The 25,300-nt window shown below is 50.9% G+C and overlaps 1 protein-coding gene across 3 annotated transcripts in view; it reads left to right on the top strand.

Annotated features, from left to right (window-relative positions):
• pxdn (peroxidasin) overlaps nucleotides 1-25,300 on the top strand; it is a 35,445-nt gene that overhangs the window by 2,977 nt on the left and 7,168 nt on the right. For 2 of the 3 annotated variants that reach the window (XR_013094456.1, XM_004569947.6), the window contains exons 2-16: nucleotides 5,515-5,586; nucleotides 5,812-5,883; nucleotides 8,937-9,008; nucleotides 13,190-13,261; nucleotides 14,420-14,491; nucleotides 15,673-15,842; nucleotides 17,597-17,714; nucleotides 17,802-17,971; nucleotides 19,014-19,286; nucleotides 19,370-19,645; nucleotides 20,761-20,873; nucleotides 21,080-21,236; nucleotides 21,841-21,949; nucleotides 22,607-22,764; nucleotides 24,160-25,166. Coding sequence is in view for 2 of the 3 variants with exons in the window: in XM_004569947.6 (XP_004570004.1) it covers nucleotides 5,515-5,586; nucleotides 5,812-5,883; nucleotides 8,937-9,008; nucleotides 13,190-13,261; nucleotides 14,420-14,491; nucleotides 15,673-15,842; nucleotides 17,597-17,714; nucleotides 17,802-17,971; nucleotides 19,014-19,286; nucleotides 19,370-19,645; nucleotides 20,761-20,873; nucleotides 21,080-21,236; nucleotides 21,841-21,949; nucleotides 22,607-22,764; nucleotides 24,160-25,166 (2,911 nt within the window). In the remaining variant the exon portion in view is untranslated. The remainder of the gene's footprint in view (nucleotides 1-5,514; nucleotides 5,587-5,811; nucleotides 5,884-8,936; nucleotides 9,009-13,189; nucleotides 13,262-14,419; nucleotides 14,492-15,672; nucleotides 15,843-17,596; nucleotides 17,715-17,801; nucleotides 17,972-19,013; nucleotides 19,287-19,369; nucleotides 19,646-20,760; nucleotides 20,874-21,079; nucleotides 21,237-21,840; nucleotides 21,950-22,606; nucleotides 22,765-24,159; nucleotides 25,167-25,300) is intronic. The other variant, XM_076877247.1, reaches the window with a different exon arrangement.

Raw genomic sequence — 25,300 nt, forward strand, 5'->3', positions numbered from 1 at the left:
ACTGAGATAAATACAAAGTGCTGATTTCCTTTATGAAGAGGAAAGATGATCTCTGTGTGAAATGTCTTGTTGAATCTGGGTCACGACACAAAGACCGTCCTGGTTTTGTGCCCGCAGCGTTCCTGTTTGGCTCTCGGGCCTCCACACATGGAGGTTTGTGTGTATTTGTCAGCTGTGTCCTCTGTGGACGCCTGTTTGAGACTCACGGTCTCTGCACATCTTCTCAGGGATTTGCAGCAGTGGGACGAATGGTCCTGTTTTGCCAACATGGGGTATAAACTGGTTGTTTTCGGTATTAGTGGCTCACACAGGGATGTGCGCTGTGAGTCAGCTCGGCGTGCATTCGTGTCACGGGGCTGAGACACTGGTAGTGTCCTCTCCCCAAACGGCCCGATATCTGCCTGCGTGACGGGCAGCAGCGCGGCCGCTGGAATGTGCTGTAGTCAGGGTTTGTGGGGCTCGGTGTCGGCAGCACAGTGGAATGCAGAGCCAGAAATCCCCACAGCTTTGCTCGCTCAGGCCGACCGGCCGAGATACAAACCAACTCCTTGGGTCTCGTGTCGGGGCACAAACCTGCAGTCGCTGAGGGTTTAACCTCGCCTCTCACCGCGCTGCAGGACTCCGCCCTTAAACTTAGAAAGCAGTTTTGAACTTCCTGTTATTATTGGAGTTTGTTTTTACTGGATTTTTGGTTAATTTGAACAAACATTTGCACAGCCGGGCTCTCCGCTGGGCCCCCACCTGCAGCCACGCGATTCATCAGTGGGTCCGTATGGTGCACGTCTGTGATTGGCTGTTTTGGAACACGCAGGCTGATTGTGGATTGTGTGGGGAGCGTGTCGGTCAGTGCACGTGTGCACAGACGCCTCGTCAGGCTGAAGGATGTGTTTTACTCCCAGCTTTAGTTCTCTGCAGGGAGCTGTAACTGTAATCACATTACATCTTTTTGTAACTACACAAACCAACATGCCAAACATGGCAGCTCACATGTTGTGACAGGTCACATTCTTGTTTTTGTGACTGGAGTCTGAAGGCTGCAGTGATTCTTTCAGGTATTTAAAATCATGGGGGCCGTTATGTACTCGTTTAACTCTGTGATTCGTACAGGCCCGGCAGCCGCTGGCAGCTCGGCATGCAAAGCCGAAGAGCCCGTCGAGCATGGTGAGGCGCACACGTGGCCCTCAGATGCTGGAGGAGCTGGGAGGCAGCCAGCTCCGCTCGCCGTCCGGCTCACGCCACATTCATAGAAACCTGAAATCCTCCCAGCTCAGCGTCAGAGCTTTAAAGAGGCGAACAGAAAATAAAAAGCCAGCAGGTCTGCGAGTCGGTGCCAGACGAGCTGCAGGTTCCTTGAGTGACCTGATCTGGGGTCAGATTACAGGTGCGTGCAGCAGCTGCGGGGCAGACGCCGCACTTTCACACAGGACCGGTTGCTTTTGTCTGGGTTTGTGTGCCCACCAAGTCCTGCATGATAATTGGCTTTGCCTCGTGTTTGTGATCTGGACGCCGGCCACGTCGGCCCCGTTCACACCGCTCGGCTTCTGCTCCTGCAGCTGATGTGCAGCCAGACGGGCGAGAACGTCGGAGGCTCACATTTACTCACCTGTGTGGCTCAGCGGCTTCACCTGGCTGCAGTGCCAGACCTCCACCTGCTGCAGGCCCTGGTCTCATGTGTTCGTGGTCTTTGTGAAGCTGTGAACTGATTTCCTTTCTTCGCAGGAACACCGTGCTTCACTTCCTGCGTGTCTTTGACTGTTTACATGTCAAACGGATCACAGCAAACACAATGACTTCCTGTTACTGTGGCAGAGAACTGTGAGTCGCATTATCGTGGAAATGATTCACAAATCTCAAAGAAAAATTCTGATTAGTCCATGAAACTGGCTCGGTTTCCATACCAACCCATCCAGGGTCACCACAGACCTGCTGGAGGTCATCCCAGCATCTCCTCGGATTACTGAGCGCGCTCAGAATGAACCGAGCAGAGCCGACGATGGTCAGGGTCAGAGGAGCGACTTTCAGAGACTTGTCAGAGGACGGGTGGCTGGATGAACATATCAGCTGCAGTGATTGGCCGAGTCGGTGTTTCTGCCTCGTTCCTGCTGTTTTGCTCGTTAGTCGTTCCCTCAGAGTTGGTGTGATGTGAGGGGACAGGCTGTGTGCAGTGTAGCATACATGGATCTGTTTGAGTGTTTCAGGTCGTTTGATGGGAGCAAACTTAGAAGTTCAGCAGTGGATGAGATCAGGATTTGCCTCCCTGCACTTGTGTTTGTGTACCTGAGTGTCTGAGTGAGCCTCTGTGTGGGAAATGCCGATCTTTTTCCACGCCTCCCTGCCTTTGCTCCCATTGTTGTTCATTTCCCTTTATCTGTGACCTGGGACGCCGTTCTCAGACTTGCTGTTGTGTGGGAGTTAGCCTTGCTGTCTGCCGGTTCCTCGAGGCGTGGGACCGTAATGGCTGTTATCTGACTCATTAAATCAGCTCTGCCACAAATAGCATTAAAATGCTGCGTGTGGATTTTGGGCCGGCCTGCAGCGCTGCGTGGACGTGCATGTCTACAAACACTGTTTACTGAGCGTGCTCCGCACTGTAATTTCCCCCTTTATGGACTGACTCACTCGCCTCCCCTGCTTTTCTCCGGTTTCTCCTCTTTCTAAACTATCGAGCGGCTCCAGAGACCGCCGTGCTCCTCGGGCGAGTTATTACATCCTGTTTGATTGTGTTGAGACAATTGAGGTTTTTGCTTTCGTGCTTGCAGAAGCAGCGTCGACGTGCACGTTGCAAAGCTGCCTCCTCTCTCCGAGCGGGGATTAGACGTGGTTGTGGTTATGATGGATGGGCAGCGTCGGGCTTTGGCGCTCACGAGGGTTTCATTAACAGATCTGCAGACAGAACGAGCTCTGACACAAACACACGATCCAGCTGTAGGACAGCCAGCTTTCAGTCTGTCTCCTCCCGCTGCATTGGAGCGCTTGTCGGGGCCTCGGGGCTGATTTCACCGCCTCCCGTCCTTCCAGGACATTCTGGTCAGCTGAGCCTCGACAGCTGATGCTTTAAACACACCCGCAGACAAAGCTCTGCTGACCTTATTTAGCCTTCTCCACAAAGAGCCGCAGTCATGCCAGCCATGAAAGCGGCACACACTCGCACTGAGCCAGAATAACACAGCCACCGAGCAGGACGCGTTAAATCCGGTCCAGTTAACGACCTCACAGCCATCGGCAGCTCTGAGGGCGGGGTCGCATGTATGATATGGGCTTTTCAGACCTCCTAACAGAAGTTCATTATAAGGAGAGCTGCCTGATCCAGCACGTAGCCCCCCCTCCTCCTCGTCCTCACAGCTGGGGGCGGTGTAGGCGCGACGGCCTCGGCGTGTCTGGACAGAGCGCTCTGTGGGTACCGTACCTGCTCTTTCCTCGTGGACCCTCATGGCTCTGTCTTTGAGCTGCAGAGCAAACCTTTGGTTTGAGACTATGCCTGTCCTCAAGTCTCCGTTACATTTACTCTCACATGCATCACAGCACAACAGCAGCAGGTGTTTGATTAGACTAGAGGTGATGGTCTAATATTCACACATTAACTATAAAAGAATAATTTCTGGGATTATTAGACGTGGTATATTTCCTCATGTCTGCCCTGGTAGGATGTAAAGCAGCGCTCAGCCCTCATTAAACAGCAGAGATGGAGGATGCTGCAAACAGTCAGGTGTAGTTCAGTTAAAGACGGGAGGTCCTGCACCCGGCCCGGTCCCAGCTCTCTGGAGCGGGTCCTTTAAATATTGGCACGAAGGAATTTGTGAACAGGAATGCTGACAGGAGCCTTCAGTTTACCCAGAATGCACCCTGTGTAGATTTCTTCAGTGGAACTGATCAGATTTCAGGTGTAAGCTTTTGGATTTTCAAGTTTTTGGATTTCATAGGATGAGTCTTTAGAGTTGGGGGGGCTGTCGGGCTCTCAGCAGCCGGATGTCTGTCAGTTTGGGTCTGAATGACCCAGATGACTTCCTCTGCCAGGTCGGCGGATACGAAGAATGCTGGGAGCTCTGCCGGGGGAGGAGTTCTTCTAGAGGAGGAGGAGCGTTGATATTTTCCTGTCTCGACTCTCAGCTCCGTGACGATTCGGCCTCGTGGATCCGTCCTGACGCTCGTGTCTCTGTGGCGCTGAAAGAACATCACGGCTCAGATGTCTCAGAGCCAAAGACACAACGTTCAGATTTCACCAAGCTGGAGGAGCGGCGTGTTTTCAGCTCGTCGCACCGACGGCACGCTCGCTCTTATTAAGGCTGATTAGTGCCTGAGCTCATTACGAAGCCTTCTGCTTGTTATCTTTGGGGCTGATGTGCTTTAAATCGGTCCTCGTGATTAAAGCTCGATAAGAGCATTCCTGCCACATGAGTAAGACGCCCAGACATGCCTCAGGATGAGAGCGTGGCGGCTCTGCGCTGGACTTTATGGTCCCTGTTCAGCTTTTATCCAGTACTTACATCCTGCTCTCCTGCATGTTTTATTAATGAAGCACAGCTTTGCATTCATAGGTTTGCTGATTTTGAGCCTTCATAGAAGTGCTGCTTATTCATTTAGCTTTTTATTGATCGATTGATTTTCCTCCTGCATTTTCTCTGATCGTCATTTGGCAAAACTCATTATTAAAAGCAGCATTTAAAACAAAGATAAAGGTCGTTATTATTATTGATCTTTATTCATGCCAGTGCATTATTATTTATTCAATTATTCAGTGAAATAAATTAATGAATAAAGTCCAAGCAGACAAAATAATTAATAATAATAATAATTAATAAAGCAGGAAATAATTATTTCCATTTTATTTGTTTCTGTATTTATTAACTTATTTTACACAGATGCATAAAAAGAAAAATAAATGACACACAAATAAATGAAATGAGTGATATTATGTAATTTCTGGATCAGTTTCGTGCTATGCACATGAATTAACAGACGTTTACACTCAGGTCCATAAACACTTGGACAGACTTGGTTCTGTCTCAGTGAATTTGAATGAAACAGCTCAGATTCAGCTTTAATTCATTTGTTTACAAATGTGAGGATCACATGTTTAACAGTTCCTTCATCTCAGGGGCTCAAAAGTAATCTGACAACTTAAATAAGTAAAAATGTCCACGTCATACTTGGTTAAAAAGCCTCTGCTGGCACTGACAGCCGAGTCTTGAACTCGTGGACATCAGCAGGTTTCCTGTCTGTCTGAACTCAAGTCAAGTGGCTTTATTGTCATTCAGCCATGTGCAGGTGTACAGTGAGACCGTGGTGCTACATATGACAGACAGTCAACACGGGACTACATAACCTGCAAAAATGGCAAAAAAACTAAACGAAGACGGCGCAACAGAAATGTGCAAAATGTGCTGTTTAGATGTTTTATGGTCCAGTCTTGTCTTTTTAATAGAAATCTCCCAGAACAAACTGGTCTGAATGGATAAATAAATGTTATGCTCGGCTCGTGTTCCTGATTATGAACATGCTTTCTTCTATTTTCAGAGACCTGAGGTTCAACAAAATCAAGGATTTACAGCCGGGTTCCTTCAGGCGACTAAAGAACCTCAACACCCTGTAAGTGTTCTCCAGCCAGACGCACGAGCTCAGCGTGACGACGGAGCTGAAAGGTTCATGCTGACAGTCATGCCTCGTTCTGCTGCTTTCGCACGCGTGCAGGTCGGCTCGAGGAATTGAACGTCTCACCTGAGCTCGCTTTGCACCTCTGACCTGCTGCGGCTCTTTGCTAAGCTAACACAGTACAGGCACTGACACTGAAGCAGTTTGTTTGTTTCCCCTCAGCCTTCTCAACAACAATCACATCCGGAGGATCCCCAGGGGGGCGTTCGAAGACCTGGAAAACCTCAAATATCTGTGAGTTCAGCCGTCACTTCCTGTGTTTGCTGTGTCAGACTGTTCTCAGAAGCTTTTCGCTCAGTCAGCAGAAAGGCGCTCGTGCTGGAACAAGCCTCGCCGGGCGCTTCAGAAGCCGTGGACGGCTGAGGCTGCGTTGCGGAAATTGTGCGAATGAAAGGCCTCCTTTTGTCTGATCCTCTGTACTTATGTGTCTGGACGCGGTGACCTGCAGGCGTGTGAAGCCTCGGGCTTGGCTTTGTGAGTCACGCGCGCGATCATCCCGCGGCCTCAGCTGAGCTTGCAGCCGAGAGCTCAACTCGACTGTCAGCGCCAAACATCGGAAACTTAACGCCATCTTTAGTTCCCCTGCTCTGATCCCAGATCAGCCCCGCTGACCGCTCTTTAGTCATGGAGATGATGGAGCCCAAGTGACCTGAAACATGTAGAAACCAAACGTCCCTGATCCCCCACACCCCACCCCACAGCCGTTTCTACTCAGTAAGCCAGAGAGCAAACATACACATTCCTGAAATACATGCCCCCCTCCACACACACACACACACACACAGACACACGCTCACACACACACACACACACAGACACACGCTCACACACACACACACACACAGACACACACGCTCACACACACACACACACACAGACACACGCTCACACACACAAACACTCACACACACACAGACACACGCTCACACACACACAAACACTCACACACGCGCTCACACTCACAAACGCTCACATACACAGACACACACTTTCATGTTGTAATGAAATCCTCAGCTGCTTTGATTACAGAGCTCACTTTAAAGCACAGTGGAGGTGAAGAACTGACCCTTTGAAGATGCCCCCCCCCCCCCCCCCCACACACACACACTCACACACACTCTTCTCACCTCTTCACTTCCTTACAACCGTACAGCACCTCCCCCCAGCACTCCTCTTTATTTAGTCCTTCTTCAGCTCCGTCCTGTAAGCTCTCTCTTTAGTGCTTCATTTTGTTTTCTTTATTATGCATATGTGGAGAACCTTTGGAGAACCTGTGGAGTCCGGTCCCGACTCAGCAGCTTGTAGCTCCTCCTTCAGCAGCAGTAACCTGCAGTGATCGGTCTGTGTCATCACTGTGGGCGGGCTTTGGGCCGCTCTTCTTCAGGTCGTGCAACCCTACGCTGCCATGTTGTTTTAGAGAGAGTCTGAGGTCTGACCTCAGGGTGAATTTTTATGGGACGTCCACTCCTGAGAGGATTGTGAGTTAACACAGCAAGACCTGCAAACTGCCAAAACCTGTGCTTTCATAGAGGAGCTCATGCTGATGATGATGATGACTGTAGAGGTTGGTGCGCACCTCGATAGTTGGCTGTGTCAGTAGGTAGCGAGGTGCTTGGAGGGGGAGGTAGTGTGTTGTCCACTTTAGTGTTTAGGAGGCGTTTTACTGCTTCGTGCAGCAGAGCAAAGCTGAGTGCAGAGAACAGAGGGGGGGCAGCAGGGTGGGCCCTCATTCTTCCCCACAATCATGTTGTGCTATTAAACTCATGAGGCAACCGCGCACGCTCCCACCGCCGCCGCACTGCCAGCGGTCGTTACACAGCGATGTAACACGTGCTCATTAGCTGTTAGCATAACCAGGACTGTGAGTCTGACAGGCTACTGGTCCTCCCCTCTGTCCTCCACACTGTGTCTTCCTCTCTGTGTCCTCCCCTCTGTGTCCTCCCCTCTGTGTCCTCCACACTGTGTCTTCCTCTCTGTGTCCTCCCCTCTGTCCTCCACACTGTGTCCTCCTCTCTGTGTCCTCCACACTGTGTCTTCCTCTCTGTGTCCTCCCCTCTGTGTCCTCCACACTGTGTCTTCCTCTCTGTGTCCTCCTCTCTGTGTCCTCCCCTCTGTGTCCTTTCTTCTGTGTCCTCCACACTGTGTCCTCCCCTCTGTCCTCCACACTGTGTCTTCCTCTCTGTGTCCTCCCCTCTGTGTCCTCCTCTCTGTGTCCTCCACACTGTGTCTTCCTCTCTGTGTCCTCCTCTCTGTGTCCTTTCTTCTGTGTCCTCCACACTGTGTCCTCCCCTCTGTATCCTCCCTTCTGTCCTCCTCTGGCCCCTCCCCCTGGCCCCTCCCCCCTGTGTGGGCGTGAGCAGCTCTGATTGGGACAGAAAGCAGATCGGAGTTCTGACGAAGTCCTCACCGAGATTATGGGCTGAGATGGCGTTCCCATGAATCCTCCCGTAAATTCCAGTGAAGATTGAAGGTTTTCCTGCGGGAGAAAAAATTCTTCCTGATTTTATTACTGTGATAAACTCAGCTGTCGAGCTAAAGGGAGCAGCCGGGCTGTGGTTCTGCTTCATTTCCATGAAAACGATCACTACAACAACAAAGTCCAATGAACGCAGCTCGGGGAGACGTCACTGCCGAGCGGTGGCGTGAAGCCCGACCGACACCGTGAGTCAGGCAGACGTGCAAAGAACAGCTCGTCACGAGTGGACTGAGGAGGGAGGTGAAAGGTCAGGCAGTCATTAGCTCTTATTTTTTGTCGCATTTCTTTCACATGTGCCACGGAGAAAAAACATGCACATGTCAAAGGTCGTGCAGCACAGGAACAGGAGACCTGAGAGCTGTGAGAACCAGCACAGCTCCACTTCCCCTGCCTGTAAAAAGTTCATGTTTTTAAGTTTTCAGGTGAAAAGTTGTAATGCTGTCATCAACGCTCATCTGTCACTTTGTTCCCGTTACACGCACACAGGCCACACCCCCCACCTCTGCAGTAGTAGATGTTTAGGATCAGGATCAACCGTGTCGTAAAACATCTCAGAGAGTTTAAGAAAGCTCGCGTTGCCGGGCGGTGCTCGCAGAGATCGTCTCACCTGAAGCTTGAACCGTTTGCTGCCCCAAACACTCACCTGCTGACCACACCTGTCCATGTGAAGCAGGACGGGCTCCGCCCCCGAGACACGTCTGAATACTTCTACAGACAGCAAACGTTTATCCTTTCTGTGTGTGTGTGTGTGTGTGTGTGTGTGTGTGTGTGTGTGTGTGTTACTAATGATGCTGATTATCTCTCCTTCCAGCTATTTGTACAAGAATGAAATCCAATCAATTGACAGACAAGCATTTAAGGGGCTTGTCTCTCTTGAGCAACTGTAAGTGACCTACTTCCTCTTCCACCTTTTCCTTCTGCTCGCAGCACCACTCCTCCTCCTTCTCTTCTCCAGCTGTAAATGCCTCCACCCCCTCCCCCCTTCCTGAAAAACAAACACTCCATAAAGCCTGGCAAAGTCTCCGTCATGTGACGTGTTATCTGCGAGCATGTTCTTGTGGCATGACTGCAGACTTTGCAGGTGTCATGTTTCCCCCACAGTGTGCTACGCCCACCCTTCATCCACCTTTCTGCTGCCACCGTGCATGCCGTGACTGCAGCCCCCTCGCAGCTGCGCTTGCCTCCCGTGACCCTTTCTGCATGAGTCACCAGTGTTTCCTCCACAGCTGCCCCCCCCCCCCCACCTCTAACACAAACCGAAGGATGGACTCCGCCTGTTTCACGTGCACTCGTCACAGTTCCTCCGTTGGCCCTCAAGGGTGAACGTCGTTAGGTTTACTGAAGCCGGATCACAAACTCAGATCCCGACTCAGTGTGCGTTCTTCAGATCAGCTGATCTGAGCATTAACAACCACATGTACTGTGAAACCTGGACATGAGTGGGGGAAACACTGGCTTCATGCCGTGCGGTCAGGATGGCGGCGACGTTGCGCCCCTCCCTCCTGTGAAGCTTGCAGCATGAATTCACCTGCGCTGCTGGGACGTCCAGCACGGCTGCTGTGGAGCAGCGTGTCTGCACGCCACAGCCTGACTCGCTTCTGTCCCGCTGCAGAAACAGCTCCTGCTCTGATTCGCTGTAAATTTGCTGTTTCTTTGTGTGAAATCTGCATCGTGTGTGTTTAATCTGTGTGATGCAAATCCTGCCTGTCAGAAACACGTCGAGCTCCGTAAACCTGCATGTCCGACAGACGTATGTGTGGCTGTACACGAGGTCGTAAATGTGCCGATGGTCTGCTGTTAGGCTTCTGCTGCTCTTTCTGCTGCGTCTGCTGAGAAACTCAGGCTCAGTAATCTGTGAGGAGCCTGTGACTCACTGTTCTTCGCTGCAACAGAGAACAAACGGCCAATTCACCAAGTGCACTCCAACATCTGTTTTGAGTTTACGTATATGTGGGTTTTGAGTTTTAATGGTCCTGCATCATCGGGCGACGCATGCCAAAGGCTGAAGAGTAGCCCAACAGCGCGCGCCGTTCGAGTTTATCAGCGTGCCTGCGGTTTGTCAGGGAATCGGACCTGTGACGACACCGGAGCGAAGAAACCTCAGGGCTGAACGCGTCACAGCCCAGAGAGCCGCGGATTCATGAGTTATCAGCTGATCACCGATGACATCAGCCCGTCGGCAGACGTGATGGGAGTCACGTATCGGTGACAGTTTTTCAGTCAAATCTAGAAAAATGAAATTTTAAAACGCCCAGAACATCATCGGTAACTCCACCGTTTTATGTCATCGCTGTAACTGAGCGTGCTCAGACGGAGAGTTACTGATGTCCCCGTGTACGCGAGGGTGCCTGGATCGTCATCGTAATGTTGGATATCACGCTGTAGTGATGTCATAGTTTTGCATCATCACCCCCCACCCACCGAACTTCCAACCCTGACCCCGACTCGGACCTTGAGCGCCCAATTTTTTAAAATTTTTTTCTGAGTGGACGTAAGCAGTTGCACAACTATGACATCACAGCAGTGTGACTGTTAGGGCTGCCACGATTAGTCGACTAGTCACGATTACGTCGACTATCAGAATCGTCGACGACTAATTTAATAGTCGACGCTCGTTTGAAGCTTTGTAAGATCACAAAAGACGCAGGAATGAGTAGTAGGATTTAAGAGTGTAATAACGGACTGAAACAGAAGATGGCAGCACTGCATGTACAAGGATGCCAGCTGCCGTTAAACCCTGAAGAAGAAGAAGAAGTAGCTCTGTCCCAGAATTCATAGCGCGGCCCAGCCCAGTTTCCAACAATGGCGGCAGCTAGTTAGTTTTAATGTTACTCTTATTATTCTTTCTGGGTCACAAAATAAACGTTTAACATATTTTCAGGCGAGAATGTAGCTGTGTAAACCTCAAATATCTGCTCAGTTTATCAGGACACCACATATTTTCAAAAGCGCTCCGACATTTTCGGAGACGTCTGTTACCCACTAGCTCATAGCGAGCCGGGGCAAGGCTCACTAGAGCCGTGAGAACACCGGACTCCCGGCTTCAAACCCACCGCCGTCTTTCACTACTCAGGTTAAACATATATAAGTCACTTAGATAACTTAAAATGTTATTGTTCCTGAATAAATCGGTTTGGCTGAGATTAAAGTTATAGTTTTTACACAGCTGAATAAACGTCAAGCAGACAGCTGATTATCAGAAGTGTGAGATTCTCGAGAATTTACTCCGGTGTCCTGTTATATTTTAGATAGCAAGGAGTTTATTAAACTTCACCGAAACAATCTGCACATTTCATTAAAATTTAATAAACTATCATCTTGTCTTTATTTTTAGTTAGCACAGACCTTAAACACTTAAAGCTGTAAGCTAATGATAGTTATATAAGAGCAGATGCTGCTGGTGCAATAAGCTGTATGGATGATGATCTGATTAGTCGACTAATCGCAAAAATAATCGGTGACTAGTCGACTATCAAAATAATCGTTTGTGGCAGCCCTAGTGACTGTGCACTTGAAACCTCGACAAACATGAATTGTGATGATCCACAAACCAACACTGGGACATCAGGTGCCTCGGACGCCCGCTGCTTCCTTCCTTCAGTACAAGGAAAGCTTGAATGAGCAGTGATAACCTGCTTTCAGCACTGACCTGTGTCTGAGTTTCTCCTGGTTCTGCGTTTTGTTCTTTGTATAAAAGTGAAACGAGTCGCGCCTCAGACAGCGACAGTAAGCTCCTCCCTCTCTGAGTGTTGGAGGCTTCGGCAGAGCTGACAGGCTTTCGCGACACGTTCGAGGAAACGTTTCACCGAGTTAAATATTTCCAGCTCGTCTGCGTTTGTTTGGTTCCCGTAGCAGCCACACTGGGATGGTTCTGAAAGCGTGACGATACGATCGGTGCGCTCGTCTGGAGGTGTTTCTGTTCTAAACTCAAAGGTGTGGTGTACATGACGTCTGCTCTGCTGCTCTGACCCTCACCCGGCTGAACCTCACAGCTGTTGGATTTGTTTACCCCGATCTTGTATATGAGCTTCATTCTGTTTGCTCTCCAGTAAACAATCAGCGTCCCTGCTTTTCACTCAGAATCAATGATAGAGAGTCACACAGACAAACACAAGGGGGTGTCCAACTGCAGGCCTCGAGGGTGTCCTGCAGGTTTCAGACGTGTCCTCGATCCAACACAGCTCAGTTAACCTCGTCTCTAGAGGCTGGTAATGAACTGATCATGTGACTCTGGTGTGCTGACCCAGGCTGAGAACTAAAACCTGCAGGACCCCGGCCCTCGAGGCCCCTGCTGTAGACAAAGAGCCAGATTTACTAAAGACTGCTTCAGCTTTAAAAAGTACTTTTGTGATTTACAAACGAGTGTCGGTGGCGTTTGTTACACAAAGGTCTGGGTACAGTTAATTAATTGTTCCACTTGATTTAGAGCATTTAAACCACACAAAGGTGCCTTGTGAAGGTTTCCATCAGGCTGCACCATCGCAGCGTCACGGCGTGCTGCGCTGGCTGTAATCTGTGATTTTTCAGTCTGTTTGTTGGCCACAGTTGGCTGTGAGTCAGAGTCCTTCCTCTGACTTTAATAAATCCCTGCGGCCTCATGCAGCACGGAGAGAACAATGACAGCGTGCACGCTCATGCACGTAGCGCTCTAACGTCATTAACACACGTGGGTCTGACAGTAATGCTCAGTGTTCTTCTTCTGCACATCCTGCGGGATGGCTGCCTGCTGCCCAGCCTCAGAGACCCCACCAGTTTCCATCAGTTTGCCCTGATGATAAAATCATTGATTCTCTCAGAGCTGCCTCCATGATCCTAACAGGCGGCGGTTTCCAAAGAGGCAGAGACGAGTTAACGCTGCCCTGTGTTTGTGTGACCTCATCAGACCTTCTTCATATTACAACCCAAACCTTTGCTCTCCCTCTGTAGCATCTTCATGGTTGCAGCCTGTGCGAAGTAAATCTGGCCCTGTAGCTTTAAGATAAGAGCCGGTGAAGCTCATCAGGACACTAAGATCACATAATCCAGTTTTACTCTGCTTTATCTACATTCTGCTCTCTTCTGCAGGTACCTGCACTTCAACAACATCGAGTCCTTGGAACCAGAGTCCTTCACTCATCTACCAAAGCTGGAGCGACTGTAAGTTCATCCTGCCTGAGCGTTCACCAAAAGCTTTTCCGAACGGTAATTTTAAGATCCGTGGAATAATAGAGCCACCGGTGCGACTGGATTTACTGTGACAGTTGATAGAAACCAGAAAGCAATAACTAGCATGATGTAGTTGGCGGGGAATGGAAGGAATGGCTTGGGAACAAAGAACGGAGAGGCTCGCGGAGCCCAGATCTGAATTTGAAGCAGACGGTACATGCCAGGAAGCGCTCGAACATCCTTCAGCTGAAGGAATGTGGACTGGAAGAGCGCTCAGACATTTCACTGATGTCAGAGGCTGCAGGACGGTTTCTGAGGAACGGCTGCAGGAAGTCGTGCAGGGTTGGTAGCACCGTCGCTCCCTGCATGTGTGTGCTGCAGGGTGTGCAGGGCTGTGTGCTAAGCCCCTCCACACACACACGGTTTCAGGACCTCGACTTTGGCTTTCACTATTTCTTCAGCAGTTTTGAGACAAATCAAGTGTGATTATTTTTGCCTGACCAGTTTTGACCATCAGTATTATGGGATACATCCCAGTTTAACTATCCTGCAGCAGTGCACTGCTTGTGCTGTGCACACTGTAAGCACCTTCTTACAGTGTAAACGCGGCGCGCACAGACGTGTGCCGACTTTCAGGCGTGACGAGCGATCGGCAGCAGGTGTCCTGATCTCTTTCACTGTTTATGAGCCAGCAGGGTTTCCACTCCTCCCAGTCTCCTGAGTAAAGGAGAGGAAGGACACCTGCTGCACGGGGAAAACACCTGAGGGTGGAATTCCCAGGCGCACACTCCGGTCATGGTTGGGAAATTTCTCTGCGGTCAAAGCATCGAGAGAGAGATGGAGAGCAGGATGACGTTCCTGAGGGCGGGATGGAAAATTAATGTCATTTTGTAGTATTAAAAATGTGTTTGGCCTGAGACTCGTGTACACAGGAAAATGTTTTCATGCCTGCGTTTTAGCCAGCGTGAGTCATCATCTGGGAAAACGATCATATTTCTTCTCCCATCCCAAAAGATGCTATTAAAGGCAAATATGTCCTGTTATTAGTTGAGCAGATCGATTTTGGGACTGTGTGAGCCCTCAGAGTGTTTCCTCACTGAAACGACAGATTCCTGCTTGACGACTGTGATGTTTTTCTGCCTCTCTCAGGTTTCTGCACAACAACAGGATCACCCAGCTGGTGCCGGGAACTTTCTCTCATCTTCAGGCCATGAAGCGACTGTAAGTGGAAAAGACAAGCTCACAAACACATGCGAGACTCTGTGCTCACTATCAGACAGGCGTGTTTATCGGTTAGATGCCATGAAACCGCAGCGCGCTGTTCTCACGCTCGCCTGCAGCGCTCGGCCCTCCCACAGCTTTTCCTCCCGTTGAGCTGCAGCAGATCTGAGTCCATCTGAGACGTCGCTCATATAAATGACTCCATTTAAGAGAATACGAAGTCTTTAGAGTTTGTGCTTTTCTTTATTTTCTGTCGTGTCTCTCCGGCTCACGAGTAAGTGTTCATAATAAACACGTTTCTGTGAATCCTCCTGAGCCACAGGATCTACATGATGTCATTAGGAACAGACATGCTTACATGGTCGCACAGCCCCGCCTACCGCTCTGCATATTTTCCTGGGTAATAACGATGTCATCACAGCATGTTTGTGTGTCTCAGAGGACTCTGATTACCAAACAGAGACTTCCTGTTTGCTTTAGTTACCAAACAGCCTGCAGCTCTTTGATTCCAGACGTCACGTTGTGCCGCACGCCGTTTACAGCGCTGCCGCCATGTTGCTTTTGTGGAGCCAGAGGTGACCAGATGATGCAAGCAGACATGTATCTGTGTCCAAACAGTGAAACTGGAGCTGCTGTTAGTACAGCAGCGATGTTATTGGTCACATGACATCGTTAAAATGCTCCAACAGCACAGACACTGCTCAGAGGTCCTGTTAGCAGACAGCGAGCTGCTGCCACCTGTGTCACCAACCACCTGTCAGTCAAAGAGGCCACGCCCCCAGTTTGCAAACTTTAAGCCTTATTAAAATTTAAGCAGACTGACTCACTGCTGGAGCCCCTGCTGGATGCTAGAGGTACTGCAGCTGGCTCAGACATGAGCGGAGGAGTTTGGGTCTCAGTAATCATGATGCTGATGTAGAGCAAATAAACATACAGAGCTATGAGCAGGTGGAGGAGGCTCCACAACAATAACCAGGTTTCCTTTATTACTTATAAATGAGCCTCGGTCATTTGTGAAGTTTTAGATTCAAATAAATATTCGAGAGCCTCGTCCCTGAAAAACCTGTGCTCACGTCAGGAAGGGGGCGTGTCCAGTGTGAGGGAGGGTTTACTGCTTATCCAGACTGCGGGCTCCATCTATCCACACATGCCCACTTGTCTCTGTGTTTCTGTGTGTGCAGGCGACTGGATTCCAACTCCTTGAACTGTGACTGCGAGCTGCTTTGGCTGGCCGACCTGCTGAAGCAGTACGCCGAGTCGGGCAACGCTCAGGCTGCTGCCACCTGCGACTACCCGAGCCGCCTGCAGGGCAGATCGGTGGCGACGCTCACCGCTGAGGAGCTCAACTGCGGTACTGAGAACAGTTACAGAATGAGTTATAGAAACAGTCTCCCCCCATCACTGGCTATAAAGTGGAGAAGTTACAGCTGTTTAACAGCAGCTGGATGTGCAGCTTGCATTCCTGGTTTCCTGAACGTCTCCTCTCATCTCTGCTGGACAAAGGAAGCAGAAAGCTTCAAGACTTTGGAGCCTAACAGGAAGCACGTCGGAAGTCATGCGTTACACACATCCACTTATTTTTATAGCCAAACTCTGCAAACTCTCAGACAGCCCCCCCAGCCCCCCTCCCTGCAGGTAAGCTGAGACACACACAGGTGTATCCTCTCTTTGTGTCTGCAGCCCCCACTTCCATCCTTCACACACCACAAACAGTCTGAGGGCGAAGGGAGCTCAACGTGTCTGTGGGCCCTGCGTCAGACCACCAGCAGCTGCTGAGATGGGCTGGCTGATAGCTGTGTGTGTGTGTGTGTGTGTGTGTGTGTGTGTGTGTGTGTGTGTGTGTGTGTGTGTGTGTGTGTGTGTGTGTGTGTGAGGATGGAGGCCCACAGGAGGCCTTTGTCCTCATTGTGAGACACTTTAGTTTGAGAAGTGCTTAGTCTGGTGTGAAACCGTCATGTTAGTATTTTGCTTGTTTTTCTCATCAGTCGACACAAAAATTCATATTTTATTTAAAGTTGTTTCATCAGTTAACAAGTGAACTCTGTAAAGTTTCATTTCTGTGCAGCTGAGTGCCGTAAAACAAAAGAGAAGAAGAAAATCTGTTGAGCTCTGTCACAGAGAGGCTGCTTCAGCTCAGGTTGAACTGCTTTTCCTCGCTCGTCTGTGTCCTGATGTTCACCCGGTTTTATGAGCAGCTGTAAATCCCGCCGTCTCAGTTCTGCGTTTCCTGCGGCCATGGCTGCACGCTGAGCCGGCTGGCAGCTGCTTGTGTCTCCGCCACATTTAAACCTCAGCAGCTAATTCGATGGCCCCCAAACGTGCCCGGGCCTGCTTGGCGTGGCCCTGTCTGGAATGTCTGCCTGAAAACGCGGTGGAAGCCTTTCCACGCCCTCCTCCCCCCCTGCACGGTGGGTGGAGGAGCTGTCAAAACAAAGCAGTGGCTGGAGGTGAAGTGCCATCTCCTCACACGAGCTGTTTCTGGTGGGGACACTCGCCTCCTGTTGGTGGAGATAAACAGGAGGGCGGTGTGAAGTGTGTGGAGGAGGGTTTCCAAAATAGTCTCCTTTATGACTTAAATAATGACCAAAATTGACGAAATGAATCCCCAAAACCAGCATATCTGTAACCATGAGGGTCGCCCCCTGGTGGTCTGTAAATAAAGTGCAGCTTTAAGGAACCTGGCTTCACTTTTCAGATCTGGACGTTCATATATCATCCCGCTTGTGTTTGGGAGCTTTGTGTCTGTTTGTGCTTCAAACTCAGCACAAAGTCTCCTACCAACCAAAAAACAGGAAAAAATGAGGCCCTAATATTGAACCCTGGGGGACTCCTCCACTGGTCTCCATGTGCAGCTGCTGAACGAGTCATTCTCCGCTCTGTGGGTCAGAATGACGATGATCTTTGAACAAAAAGCCTCATGAAGTTTGCATCGTCCCTGTCCGACCTCCCTCTGGATCTGGATTTTAGCCCTGATATTATTGAGCAGGTTCAAAAAGACGAGACAGACTCAGCAGAAGCTCGATTCAGTAGGCTAAGAAATACATATGAAGAGACGTGTGCTTGCTTATACATTACATCGGTTTTCTGTCTGATCTTCTCCTGCAGAGGTTCCCAGGATCACGTCGGAGCCTCACGATGTGGACGTGACGTCGGGAAACACCGTCTACTTCACCTGTAGAGCCGAAGGCAACCCTAAACCACAGATTATCTGGCTCAGGAACAAGTAAGGCTAACGGGTGGGTGGGTTAACATCGAAACGCATCGCACGCATTTACGAGCTCTGGTTTTTATCGGTGCGTCTTCCTCGTAGCAATGCGCTAAACATGCGCGACGACAGCCGTCTGAACCTGCTGGAGGACGGGACGCTGATGATCCAGAACACCAGGGAGACGGATCAGGGAGTGTACCAGTGCATGGCCAAAAATGTGGCCGGAGAGGTCAAAACGTCCGAGGTCACGCTGCGATACTTCGGAGCTCCGTGTAAGTGTGCGCTCCCGAGCCCGTTCACTGTGACAGCCATAAAATACACGACATCCCACTGAGACGTTTAAAGACGGTGTTTGCACCAAGAGTTCCGAGGTCAGCAGGTCAGGTGTTACAGAAACATTCACAGCTACAAACTCTCAGCCACACATACAGTCTGATTTCATTAAGTTTCATTACTTATTACTAGTTACTTCCTGTCAACGCTCCAGACTAATTAAAGTTACTGTGGTTACCTGTTTGCGTATCATCTTCACACTGATGTCAGTGAAATGTAGGTGCCATGTTTTTTATGCACTCTATGCAGCTAAAGCTGTGGATGCAATGCATTATGGGATGCAGTCCTGTTTGCCTTTTTTCATTTCTGTTTATTCTTTCATGCATTTTATGGTCATGATTGATGTTGAGGCTGGTTTCTAAACGCTTTATGAAACATCAGTGAGTTTCACATCTGGTTACCAGAAGAATCAAAGATATCGTTTCACTTTTATCCCAGAACCAGTGTGAAAAACTTCAGTGCACTTCTGTATATGTGAGGGGCTTTTATTGTGAAAAGAAGCAAAAGGAAGAAGCCGTGTGTAGAATAACCAGGTTTCCTGTATGGATGTGGCAGCAACAGCAAGTCTGGAGTTCATGGCTGACTTATTTAACCTGCATCAGATTATCTGTCATGTTTCCATGACAACTGAAACTACAGCTAGCTAAACTGGTATTAAAGTTGCAAAGCTTTGGGAAAAGGCTGAAACCACATGAATGAGCTAAAATCTGAGCTGAAGGTCACGGCCAGCCTCTGGGAGCAGATGTTGTGCATTTCCTGTCTCTGTGTGGCTGTAAACCTCAGGTCCCCGGCTGTGTACACACTGCTCTGACTCCACTGTAATCACTGCCAAATAAGGACAGGGCACAGCTGCGTGCCGTGACAAACTGGGATGGTTTCAGAGTGGCATCATCGATCCCAGCACGAGCTGCCGCTTCACATCTTCAGATCTTTATTTTAGAAAAAGTGAGGTCACCACCGTTCCCATGTCTGCTCCTCCAGCACGGCCCAGTTTTGTGATCCAGCCCCAGAACACGGAGGTCCTGGTGGGGGAGAGCGTGACCCTGGAGTGCAGCGCCACGGGCCAGCCGCAGCCTCGGGTGTCCTGGACGAAGGGTGACCGGACGCCCCTGCCCAACGACGCCCGCATCACCATCACCCCCTCCGGAGGGCTCTACATCCAGAACGTGGAGCAGGCTGATGGAGGACAGTACACGTGCTTCGCCTCCAATAATGTTGATACCATACACGCTACGGCGCACATCATCGTACAAGGTAAATCAGAAGATCGATGAAAGGTGTGGGTGCTGTGTGCCTTTGTTGACCAATTAAAACATCATTTCCTGCTCTGCCTGTAGCGATCCCTCAGTTCACCGTCACGCCGCAGGACCAGCTAGCCCTGGAAGGCCACACGGTGGATTTCCCCTGCGAGGCGACCGGCTATCCTCAGCCGGTGATCGCCTGGACTCGAGGCGGCAGCCCGTTACCCTCGGACCGCCGTCACGTGACCCTGCCCTCCGGCACGCTGCGCATCACTCGGGTGGCAGCCCACGATGAGGGCCAGTACGAGTGCCAGGCAGTCAGCCCCGTGGGCACCACGCGCACCGCCGTGCAGCTCAGCATCCAGCAGAGAGGTGAGGAGGGGGGCGGAGCTTTAGGCTCTAAGAGCAGGTGGTGCATAGATGAAATATGGCTGCCAATCACAGGCTGTTTGTTTGTGTAGGTGGAGGGGAGGGTGGGAGTGGTGTGCAGCGTTTAAGTCACAGCTCATTGGAAGGTGTGTGTTTGTGTGTGTGCGTGTTCTGCAATGACAGGCCTGGCGTGGCACAGGAAAACACGGCAGCCTGTAATCCTGAGGTGACGCCATGTTTTTCCATGTTGTAATGCCTGTTAACACGCTGCAAAGTACTAGTTGCGTAATGGTTGCACACTGGAGCACTGTGTGAGCCCACAGCTGTTTCATGGAGAAGCCGACGTAGAGAGCGTGAAGTGACACGAGCGCGAATCATGAAAGCAACGGGAAAGTCCCAAGTTTATCCCGTAGGATCAAGCCGTGTACAGTTTTTAAACACGTTTTAAAACACATTCATGTTTTATTAGAATTAAGAATTAAGAATATCTGTTTGCAAAAATATATATTATAAATATAAAACATGAATATTGGAAAAGACCTGCAGTACTGTCAACGACCACCGGGGGAATGCCTGCAGAGGTGACCTGTAAAAATTAGACAACCTCAAATTCAGCCGTTAGCAGCACGCCGGCGAGTGTGGGTCGGGTGAACACGCACAGAGAGAGTTCTTCATTCTCAGGCACAAAGACTTTCAGGTGTTTAGATGTCGATGAGTCTTTGTGTTCGTGCTGCTCGCTCTGCACAGGAACCGCAGGGGGCGGGGTCAAGACTCTGACAGTGACGCAAGGGTTCAATCAGAAATCTGTTTGTATTTATGTAATATGACTGTCTGTGTGTGTGTGTGTGTGTGTGTGTGTGTGTGTGTGTGTGTGTGTGTGTGTGTGTGTGTGTGTGTGTGTGTGTGTGTGTGTGTTCTGTCTTGCTCTGAGCTTCACATTAAGCTGATTGATGCTCCTGTGTGTGAGCAGAGGGAAGCAGCAGCTCTGGTGAAGCACAAACACTGCGACAGTAAAATGTTTGATGTCGGCTGTGATTGATTACAAAATGCACTTCACATATGGACCCTTTGCTGCCCGCTCATTAACTTGTGTGTGTGTGTGTGTGTTACTCATTCAGTGACGCCTGTTTTCACGAATGCCCCGAGGGACCTGACGGTGGAGTCCGGGCAGGATGTGCAGATTCCCTGCAGCGCTCAGGGCCAGCCGCAGCCGGTCCTCACCTGGAACAAGGTGAGCGGGTAAAGAGGCGACCTCAGTGCAGGTGCAGAGGTCAGGAGGTCAGGTCAATCAGACCGAGAGGGTCCTAACGCTCAAACCAGACGCTGAGAGCCTTTGTAAAACTCAGACGTCTGTGTCCTTACACAAGCATGCACCGAGGGCTTAGTTCAGGCACCAGCTCTCAGCACCGTGACCTCTGACCTCTGTCTGTCTCTCAGGATGGCGTTCAGGTGACAGAAAGTGGAAAGTTCCACATCAGCCCCGATGGTTACCTGGAAGTGAAGGACGTGGGCACGGCTGATGCTGGACGCTACGAGTGTGTCGCACGCAACCCCATCGGCTACCAGGTGGCTAGCATGGTGCTAACTGTGACAGGTAAGCAGTGATATCAGAGCGCCGCCGGGACCAAAGGTCTGTGGCGCTGCTCGGTGTGTGTGATCTGCTGCTCAGCCGATGTAGCCGCGCTGTCGGGTCTCGGAGTGTGTTGCTGTTTCCTGCTGAGACTTTTGGAGGTCAGCGCTCTGCAACCGAACCTTAAACTGCATCAGCTGCTGGATGTTTTCAGTGGCACACGAAGACGAAGGAGCGCCAGAAATCACTCAGGAGGGAAGAGCTCACAGGATTTCAGTGAACTAAAGAACACCGGTGAACTGGAGCTGCTTACGGCCGTTACTTAAATGTATGAAAGATGGACACGACTTCCTGTTGGGTTTAGACCGCAGTCTGCCTCACGGCCTTACTCGGATATACCTCCGTACTTTTATTTTGTGGCTCTACTGGAGCAGCTCTGCACGATTCATTGTTTTTATCTCATAACAGGCCTTTGTGCAACTTTGTGCATCACTGTGGGGGAGGTGGGCGGGGCTTGTGTTAGGGATGACACCAACCTCTTTATTGAAAACTCTGGTTCTGTTTGAGATGTAAACCCTGGCCGAGCTCTGCTCGTGCTTGCTGATGTTCCACCTGTGTGTCTCTACAGTGCCCGCCATCAGCAGGGAGGGCGACACCTTCGTCAGCACGTCCATAGAGCAGGCCATCCGTACTGTGGACAGCGCCATCGAGTCGACGAGGAGGCGTCTCTTTGACGGGTAGGATATGACAAACACGCGATATGAGACTCTGACCCTCACGACGGCCTCGAGGATAAAAACCTGGAAGGCTCTGAAGTGTCTCCATTTTCCTACGCCACCACGTGTGTCCCTCTTCCCTGAGCCTGATCTTCATCTTGTCGTTATTGCTGCAGTGCATCATGGGATTGAGTGTAATGGTGAGACGTATGATGGGTCAGGATGAGAACATGTGTACCGGTGAGGTGTCCTGGGGTCATGTGACCAGGTTAGGAAGTCCTGCTCGCCAACAGCGCTGGCGTTGACGGTGGCGGTGTGATCGTGGCTGCAGCACCTCGCTGAGTTTCAACAGCCCGAGGCTCAGTGCAAGTTTAGAATAGCTGTGCTGAAAACCACCGAGCTGATGTTTGGGAGGAAGCAGGAACGACAAAGAGTGAAATGATGGCGGCGACTCAGCTGCGCAGTGACTCAGACGCTGCTGCGTGTTTAAACTCTCCGACCTGCACTGGAGAAATTCCCGCCTGATGTTCTAGTCCTCGAGCTCTAACGGAAAATCCCCAAAGACCGGAGCAATCTTTCCTCCTGCTTTTGTTTAACCTGTCTTTGTCTCTTACTTCCACACTTACTGTCTCTGTGATCTGTCATATTTATTGTTCCCTCTCCTCCCTCGCCCTGCAGTCAGCCTCGCACCCCCGGGGAGTTGCTGGCTCTCTTCCGGTATCCGCGGGACCCCTACACCGTGGAGCAGGCGCGGGCCGGAGAGATCTTCGAGCAGACGCTGCTGCTCATCCAGAACCACGTCAACCAGGGTCTCATGGTGGACACCAACGGCACCGGTGAGCAGATTCAGACTCGACACGCTGCTGAAAATGCAAAACCACACCCTCGTGAACACTGAGCGCGCTCGCTGATCGGTTTAAACTGATCGGTCATCTCTGCTGTGCTGATATTTTGGGCACATATGCAGTTTCAGACTTTGCAGAATGAAGCTGCTGTTCAGTAAACAGCTTCCACACAGTTTCCTGAGTGGAGTCTTGTGGTGCCAATAATTTAATTCTGTCTATGAATCTCTCGTTGCTGTGCACGCCTCCATCCGTGCGTCATTTTCTCCTCAGCGACAGCCGAGGGACGGACACGTGACCACGGCCCGCTGACGAGGAGCCGTAAACACTTTTATTAGTCCTCGGTTGGCCGCAGCGCCTCACCTACGTGGTTTGTGTTCACACTGGGTCAATTATACCTGCGCGTGGGGGGAGCACGGGGGGATTTTGATGTTTATGTGCAAAAGCATGTGGGGGGGTTGTTTTAGTTTCTGGCTCATGAAGCAGTCGTTGTTCTGGGGGTTTAATTTTAACAGCACGAAGGTCAGCTGATCTACATTTCACCATCAGTGTGACGGGAAATCGAGTTTTTCTTAGTTTTGAAATTAAATTTCTGGCTTTAATTCTCCTGAATCTGCAAGTTCTTCTAAAGAGTTTTGTTCATTTTTTTGTCATATTGAAATGTGTCAGTGTTTCCCTCATAAATCTGCAGTTTTCTCTTTGCAAGATTTTTATTTTAGTTAATTTTTTCACCATTTTTTCACTTCCTGTTTTTGCTCTTTGGGATATTTTCATCCTTGAAATGATAACAAAGGCTGAGTGTAGTTGACGCCTCATGTGGTGTAAATGTAGTGAGACCAATAGTGACAGTTTCAGGTTCACGGGGAAACGCAGGAACAGCGATGAACACAACAGACGGCGAGTTTGAACAAACGTTCGTGGAGGGAAACGCCGGCTCCCACGTTCTCCTTTTAACTCCCCAGTAAACAAACACGCAGCAGTGATGTGTGGGAACGTTCACACAGGAAGTCTCACCTCACACACGCTTGACACTTGCTGTCATGCATAAGTGCAACGCTGCACTGCTAACACACCTGAATGTGCTGTGCTCTCATTTCAAAGCTGATGGAGGGCGCCCTGTGGCCTCTGTGGGAGGGGCTCCAGGGCCTGATCCTGTGGATTACCTGATGAATGTGAGCAGGTCTCTAACCCGCGGCGTCTCCAGGAGGCGCTGTGGGCTGAAGCTGGAAGTGATAGACTGTATATAAAAGATGGCCATATCCACCGTGACATCTTAGGCTTTGGTTTGGGAGGTGTTGGCGTTAACAGAGGGGGCGGGGCCGAGTGTAATAGCCGGGCTGCTATGATTACTCTGTGATGGACGTCTAAGCGTGTGTTTCCTTTCCGCAGCGTTTCGCTACAACGACCTGGTGTCCCCCCGCTTCCTGGACATGATCGCCAACCTGTCTGGCTGCACGGCCCACCGCCGCATCAACAACTGCTCGGACATTTGTTTCCACCAGAAGTACCGCAGCCACGACGGCACCTGCAACAACCTGCAGCACCCGATGTGGGGCGCCTCGCTCACCGCCTTCGAGCGGCTGCTGAAGTCCGTCTACGATAACGGTTTCAACCTTCCGCGAGGCGCCACCGACCGCGTCCATAACGGCTACAAGCTGCCGCTGCCGAGGCTGGTGTCCACCACCATGATCGGATCGGAGACCATCACCCCCGACGACCGCTACACACACATGCTGATGCAGTGGGGTCAGTTCCTGGACCACGACCTGGACTCCACGGTGGTGGCTCTGAGCCAGTCCCGGTTCTCCGACGGCCAGCTGTGCGCTCAGGTGTGCACCAACGACCCGCCCTGCTTCCCCATCCAGTTCCCGCCCAACGACCAGCGGCAGCTGCGGAGCGGCGCCCGCTGCATGTTCTTCGTCCGGTCCAGCCCGGTGTGCGGCAGCGGGATGACGTCTCTGCTGATGAACAGCGTTTACCCGAGAGAGCAAATCAACCAGCTGACCTCCTACATCGACGCCTCCAACGTCTACGGCAGCTCGCGGCACGAATCGGAGGAAGTCCGCGACTTGGCGAGCCAGAGGGGTCTCCTGCGGCAGGGCATCATACAGCGGACGGGCAAGCCGCTCCTGCCGTTCGCCAGCGGGCCGCCAACCGAGTGCATGAGGGACGAGAACGAGAGTCCCATTCCGTGCTTCCTCGCCGGAGACCACCGAGCCAACGAGCAGCTGGGTTTGACCGCCATGCACACCGCGTGGTTCAGGGAGCACAACCGCATCGCTACAGAGCTGCTGAGGCTGAACCCCCACTGGGACGGGGACACCATCTACCACGAGGCCCGGAAGATCGTCGGCGCCCAGATGCAGCACATCACCTACAGCCACTGGCTGCCCAAGGTAACGGCTCCGAGCTGATGGCGCCCGCGCTGCTCAGCTGATCATCAGGTGAGCTCAGGGTTAGCATGAGTGTGACAGCCCGGGACACAGAGAGAGGGAGGGGCTCACTTCATTCAGCTGTTTAATGTAAAAGT

The sequence above is a fragment of the Maylandia zebra genome, linkage group LG19 (genome assembly GCF_041146795.1).
Source record: "Maylandia zebra isolate NMK-2024a linkage group LG19, Mzebra_GT3a, whole genome shotgun sequence".
In the NCBI taxonomy this organism is placed as follows: domain Eukaryota; kingdom Metazoa; phylum Chordata; class Actinopteri; order Cichliformes; family Cichlidae; genus Maylandia; species Maylandia zebra.